At 35.0% G+C, this 7,500-nt stretch overlaps 1 protein-coding gene across 1 annotated transcript in view; it reads left to right on the top strand.

The window, feature by feature from the left end:
* The window catches only part of LOC113813200 (104 kDa microneme/rhoptry antigen), a 6,059-nt gene extending 3,339 nt beyond the window's left edge, over nt 1–2,720 (top strand). Inside the window, exon 2 of the mRNA XM_070126444.1 lies at nt 1,787–2,720. Coding sequence (XP_069982545.1) covers nt 1,787–2,484 — 698 coding nt within the window. The 3' untranslated portion in view covers nt 2,485–2,720. The remainder of the gene's footprint in view (nt 1–1,786) is intronic.
* The last annotated feature ends 4,780 nt before the right edge of the window (nt 2,721–7,500 follow it).

Below are 7,500 nucleotides of genomic sequence, written 5' to 3'. Positions count from 1 at the left end.
GAGAGAGAGAGAGAGAGAGAACGTCATTGCTGAGGGAGAGAGAGAGAGAAAGATGGAGAGACAGATATAGGGAAAGGAGAATGTGTGAGAGAGAAAGAGAGAGGTAGGGAGAGAGAGAGAGAGAGAGTTTATGTTGACATCCTGCATATACATGCTTGTACGCTCTAATTTCGTCTATGCCACATTTCTTTGATATATAACCGACAAATTATTTATACCGGTCAAAATATTCTCCTGTGGACTATTCTTTGTATATATTCATTTGCTGCTGGATACCTTAGCCCTTGCTCTCTGATCATGATATTTGTGTTGGAAATTAAGAGAATGTCAGTGAATTACATATCCCTTAGTATTTATTGTTATTAATCTTTATTGTATAATTTCCTTTATTCTAATGAGAAATATTGTAGCTGTGGGTTTCGCAACCCGCATAGAAAACGACGATCCCCTTGTGCATAGAAAACGACGACTTTTCAAAGGATGACTTATTCATAATGATATTTGTGCCTAGTTTTTTTTTCATTTCTTCCTTTCTTTTTACGCTGTACAGGAAGAAAACAAAAAACAAATGTAATCTAAAAGAGTTTTGTATTTCTATCAGGAGAAAAGTCTGCTGCACAATATACGTTCGAAAATATCTTTACACAATCATTTGCTCTGCAACTTTCGAAATTATGAATTCAGGAATTTATGGCAATTAAACATTAAAAAATATCCACTTGTATCGTCTGACGTGCATGCAGTTTGCTTTTCTCAAATTAACAACAGTAAACTTGTTATAACAATTATTGCCACTAAATCGTGTTAAACTTTATTCATTGCAAAAAATAATAGTAATTTCCTGGGTATATCAATATCCAATCATTTTACTATTGTTAGAATGAATAATGATGTTGATGAGAAGAATAATGATAAACATAATAAGAATAATGATAATGATGATGATAACAATGATTGTAATATGGATGATAAAACAGTAATAATACTAATGGAAGGAGTAATAATGGTAATAATGAAAATAGTAATAATAATAGGAATAATAATAGGAATAATAATAATGATAATAGTAATGAAGATTATGATGATGATGATGATGATGATGATGGTGATAATGATGGTGATAATAATAATAATATTGATAATAATGATAATGATAATAATAATGATAATGATAATAATAACAATAATAATGATGATGATAATAATAATGATAATAGTAATAATGATAATGATAATAACAATAATGATAATAATAATAGCAGTAAGAACAACAACAACAACAATAAGAATGATAATGACAATAACAATAATAATAATAATAATAATAATGATAATAATAATAATAATAATAATAATAATAATAATAATAATGATATCTACAATGATGAAAAAAACAATAATTCTAATAATCATTATTACCACTTTTATCGTTATCATGCACCTTTTATACTTATTTGTAAATTTGTTTGTTGTCCACTGGATGCATAAATTGATCGTCCAATCAATCATTATTGTCGAAAAGATAAAATATAATGATAATAGTAACAACAAAATAACCACCAATACTAACAACTATAATAATAATGACGGTAATAGTAATAGTTGATAATAATTTTCATCATCATCAATATCATCGTCTTTATAAAAATGTTCACAGGAATGCAACATACACATCAAGGTAATTAAAAGAACGTAATTTTCTTCTCTGAATGCTCTAGATTTACGTACATCCACGCGTGTGTTCGTATGGGAGAGAAACCCTGTCTCATCCACCCTTCCCTTCCAGCCAGGGCCCTTCGTCCCGTGCCCATTCCCCTGCCGGATTATGGGCGCCCGAACGTCCCCCTGCCGGATTACGGAAGGCCGGGCGTGCCCTTGCCGGATTACGGAAGGCCGAGCGTCCCCCTGCCGGATTATGGGAAGCCCAACATACCTCCTCGGGATTATGATGGACGCCATCGCAGTGAGCCGGATTACTGGCAGGATTATGGGCAGGATTACCAATACCCAAGAGGGAGTTCGGATGATGGGTATACCAGGACGGGGTATACTCCTGGGTATGACTATGAGGAGGAGGGTCCGGCACCGAGAGGGGGCTCGAGAGGGCCAAGAGAGGGATATCAAAGGTCTGCTTCGGACGCGGGATTCGCCAGGCCCGCGTCCCATGAGGCGTATGAACAGCATGGCCGAGATGAGAGGTCAGCGTATCCCGGGTCACCACATGACCCTCGGCGCCATTTTCCTGAAAGACCAAGGTCAGCACACTCTCTTGAAGATCCTAGGCCGCCCTACTTCCCTGAAACCCCCAGGTCATCTTATTTCCCTGAAAGTCCCAAGTTATCCTATTATCTTGAAGGTCCTAGTTCACCAGATTATCCTGAAAGTCCAATGCTATCCTATTTTCTGAAAGGTCCCAGTTCACAATATTTCCCGGAAAGTCCTACGTCATCCTATTCTGAAAATTCTAGGTCAGCCTATTCCTGAAAGCCTTGAACCACAGCGCTTATTCTGAAAGTCTGAAGTCACGAAACTTTCCTGAAACACCCAACATGAAAAGGTATAACCAGGGATAACTTAAATAGATTGTACTATACTGAAGGACTTTGATCATAGTGCCTTTTGTGAACTATTATGAAGTGATCTATTATTTACACTAACCATGATACATTGTACACAGAGTAGTTATGAAGGAATAAAACCTAAGGTGAAAAAAATCACAATTATTCTAGTGGTTTCCATCGTCAAACATTTACTCACGAAATGGTTGCTGGAGATAAACATGTAATTTCTATGTCTGTTTGGAGATTAAATTTGTTATATATTGAGTTATACAAATCTTAAGATTAATGTGCTGTTGGGTAACAAAATGTGCTCGTAGGGTATAAAAGTACTTTCAAAATCAACATATGTACATGTGTGTGTATATATATATATATATATATATATATATATATATATATATATATATATATATATATATATATATATATATATAACGTGTGTGTGTATGTGTGTGTGTGTGTGTGTGTGTGTGTGTGTGTGTGTGTGTGTGTGTGTGTGTGTGTGTGTGTGTGTGTGTGTGTGTGTGTGTGTGTGTGTGTGTGTGTGTGTGTGTGTGTGTGTGTGTGTGTGTGTGTGTGTGTGTGTGCGCGTGTGTGTGTGTGTGTGTGTGTGTGTGTGTGTGTGTGTGTGTGTGTGTGTGTGTGTGTGTGTGTGTGTGTGTGTGTGTGTGTGTGTGTGTGTGTGTGTGTATGTATGTATACATATATGTATGTATGTATGTATACATACTTTATGTATGTGTGTATTATAATGTACATACGTACTTATGTATGTATGTATTACATAATATGAAATTCTAACAGGTGTTCTTGAATATTATTTTCATTGTAAAAGATGATGATGATGATGATGATGATGATGATGATGATGATAATGGTGATGATGATAATGATGATGATGACAATAATTAAAATAATAATGATGATGATGGTAATGATACTGATAATAATGATGATAAAGATAATAATAAAAACAATAATATGATAATGCTAGTAATAACAATGAAAATAATAATAATAATGATATCATTATCATAACATTGGTATTATCATAATTAATAATCATTAATAATTATAATAATTAAATTGATGATGATGATAATGATAACAATAATATCAATAATGATAATAGTAATGATGATAAAGATGATAGTGATAATAATGATGGTAATATAGGTAATAATGATAATAAAAAATAATAATGACAATAATGATAATAATAATAAGAACACCACCACCACCAACAACAACAATAACAACAGCAACAATAGTAATAATAATTATAATAAAAACAATAACAACAAAATTTACATTGATCACAACTATAATAATGAAAATAATAACATCAATAACAATAATAATGATTATAGAAATAATAATAATTGTTTGATGGATATGGTTGAGTACAAACACAAAGAAACCAGAGAGAAAAGAGAACCAAGTTGGAGGAGGAACTTAGGGAACCAAATGAAGTTACGCAAAGATCAGCGAAAACCCGTATTCGTGCTGACAAATGTATGAAAGGAAAGAATAAGAATGAATATCTTCGCAATCAAAGAGATGCATTTGACCGGTTTCGAATGTATCTTCGTTAGAAATACGTGATTCTGTCGAAGATGTATTCGAAACTGGTCAAATGCATCTCTTGTATTGTGAAGATATTCATTTTTGTACTTTTTTCTACATCTGTTGACAAATCAGCTGGATGAAAAGAAACAAACTACACGGTTGAAACGAAAGAAAAAACGAAATGATTTACCACATCGGGCTAAAAAAAAAAAATTAAAGTGGTACGTGAGTACGTTTTAAAACAGAGATTGCTTGCTATGGATGCAAAACTTTTAAAAATGCGATAACCGACCAAAAAAAAAAACTATTCAGACAGCATCGATTATTCGAAGTAAATCAGAAAAAAATGCTTGATGAGTTAGAAGGGCAAGAAACTGTAGTACCAGATGCAGAAGAAAGGATGATATTTTGGAGTGACATATGAGACCAGCCAGCATGACAATGAAAATGGTGAGTAGTATGGAACGTTGGAGGAAGAGGTAGTTGATAAAGGAGTACAAGAAGTTGATAAAAGAGTACGTTTCCATGACAATAGTGTACCCAAGTAGATGGTAAGTAGGAAGACAATGCCTTGTGCGAAGGAAATAGAAAAGGGAAAAACACTGTCCAATTTTAGACCGATCACTTGTTTGCCTTTGGTGTGGAAGCTACTGACAGCTGTATTAGCTGAAAAAATTTACATGCTGTCGCGGGAGCTAATGGGTTGCAGGAAAGGGAATAGGGACACCAAGGACCAATTACTGATTAATCAAATGACAGTGAAGAATTGTAAAAGGAGATTGACATAAATAGGGGTTGATTATCGTAAAGCGCACGATGTGGTGCCTCACAACTGGACAGAAAAGTCACTGCAGATGATTCGGAGGCAATAAAAATGAAGCGCTTCGTTAGAAGGAACATGAAGCAGTGGAATATAGAGCCAGAGATCAGAGATGGTCAAAGATTAGGAAAAGTTAGGATATGGGGTATATTCAAGGAGATCGTTCATCGCCATTGCTATTTGCGTTGGCGATGATTCCACTGATGCTGGTTTTAAGAACAATGAAAATATTCCATGTTATAAAAGGGAGGAGAGAAGAGTAATCCTTTGCAAATTATGGACGATCTCAAACTATTTGCAGAGAATGGAGGGCGAACAGACAGCCATTTATATGCAGTGAGGGTATTTTCGGAGGGTATGAGAATGGAATTCGGATTGTCGAAGGGCGCTGTTTTGATAACGAAGAGAGGAAAGGGTGATAGAAGAGGAATCAATATACCCGATGGAAGCGAGATGAAGTACTGAGCAAGGAAATGGTTATAAGCATTGAGGAATCTTGGAGGCATGTGGAGGTTAAACACTCGGAGAGGCGAAGGGTCAGGGAAGCTACGAGGATGGTCGAACGCTCAGAATGGTCGAGCACTCAGACCCAATTTAAAGTCGAAAATGGATGCTGGTAATATCCTATAACTATTATAGCATCAATCATGAGATACGGAGCTGCTGTCAAACGATGGAGAAATAGAAAACAAGATCATTCCTCAGAAAGACACATAATAATGATACTGATGGTAATAATAATTATAATGATCATTAATATTATTTCATTATTGTTATTATTACTGTTATTATTATAGTAATGACAATAATTATGATAGTAGTAATCGTAATAACGATAATAATAGTGTTAATAATAATAGTGATGATGATAATAATAGTAATAACAACGATGATAATAATAACAATAATGTTCATAATAATAATAATGATAATAAATCATAATTATGATAACTAATAATTATAATAATATGATAATGATAATAATAATGATAATATGATAATAATAACAATAATAATGTTAATATAATAATAGTGATAATAATAACAAAAATAACAACAAAGGTAATAACAACAGTCATAGCAATAATAATAATATTGATACAAGAATAATAGCCCCACACAACGATAATTCGGTGTTCGGACCTTCAAACGCAGTCGATATAAAATCAGGCAAACTTTGATTCGTGGCCGCTCTGTTTTATCGTCGACTGGCTTCGTGATTCCGTCCAAATCAAAACAGGACGGTGAATTTGCTTTCAATTGCATGCAAGTTCCAGCCAACTGCAGGAAATTCCGATTTTTTCATTCAGCCGCCAAGCCAACTGGAAAGAAAAGAAATGCGCCAAGGAGAGTTATAAGCGGGTTGGGGACGAAATGCACGGAATCGGAACCTGTGGAGAGGCGATTCCATCTCTCTTTCTGCGAGGTTACTGCTGTTTATATTTTCAGTCTGTTTAGGTCAGCTTGTGGAATTGTATGGTATTGACAGATGTTGATGATGATGGTGCATACATATAGATAGATAGATATGTGTGTGTATGTATGTGTATGAGTATGTGTGCATGTATAGGTGGATGCATGCATGTATGGATGGATGGATAGATAGATAGATAGATAAATATATATGTAGGCTTTCATGTATGTATGTATATAGTACAGTGGTGTACATAGGAAATTTACGAGGGGCGGGGGGAAGATGCATAGATTATCTGACAAAATGGGCGTGGTCTGTTGGCTTGCTTTAATGAATTCATTAGTGAACTTTTTCGAACTGAATCAACCCACATGTTTTACGTTAGATTAGAAATGTGGAATTCTGAGCTTATATAGGAATGTCGTGAAACTTAGGTCTTTTCTTAAAGATACTGTGACCAAGTTCCTCCAAGGTATTCATGAATCCATTTTCTCCTTTGATTCTGAATAACCAGAAACGAAAACAGAACATTTTCTTTTCTTTTTATGAATAAACAAACCACTCGCGAAGATAATTTTTCTTGTGCTACGAAGTCTGAAGCCTTCGGTCACTGGAATTTTTTCGAATGTCCTTTTCAGAAGGTTGGCTTGGTCCGTCCTGAACAATCTCTGCACGAATGTATTCATAAGAATTGTTCGGATGTCGGCCGAATCAGTAAGCATACTTTCCTGGAGATCGAAGCTAAAGTTTATTCCTTCCATCCTTATTAGATCAAAAAGTTTCAGTAATTTATTCTGGACTTCCCCTCTTTTTTTTCTCGACTTGTGATTTTTGATATCTTTTCTTCTACCCCTGAACACCGAGTATGATCACCAACAGACAGAATACTTCCAGTTATTAAGCATTTTCATCACTTTGCTTTCTCTGATGATTCAGCTGTTTCAGAGATCACGAATCCCATGAATGAAGCTTCACTCGTCGACGATGAAAATCCCCCTTCTTGCTCTGCTGTTCCTCATCCCTTGCTGCTGTTTTTCTTGTAACAGTATCCGGATTACCTGCAGCCCCTTGAATGGGAGTTGATGTGCTGAAATCTTGTCTTGGCGATACTTTTAATTTGTTTTTTTCTCTGCAAT

The sequence above is a fragment of the Penaeus vannamei genome, chromosome 10 (genome assembly GCF_042767895.1).
Source record: "Penaeus vannamei isolate JL-2024 chromosome 10, ASM4276789v1, whole genome shotgun sequence".
NCBI lineage: Eukaryota > Metazoa > Arthropoda > Malacostraca > Decapoda > Penaeidae > Penaeus > Penaeus vannamei.
The sequence above is the reverse complement of the archived record's forward strand: the minus strand, read 5'-3'. Positions and strand labels throughout refer to the sequence as shown.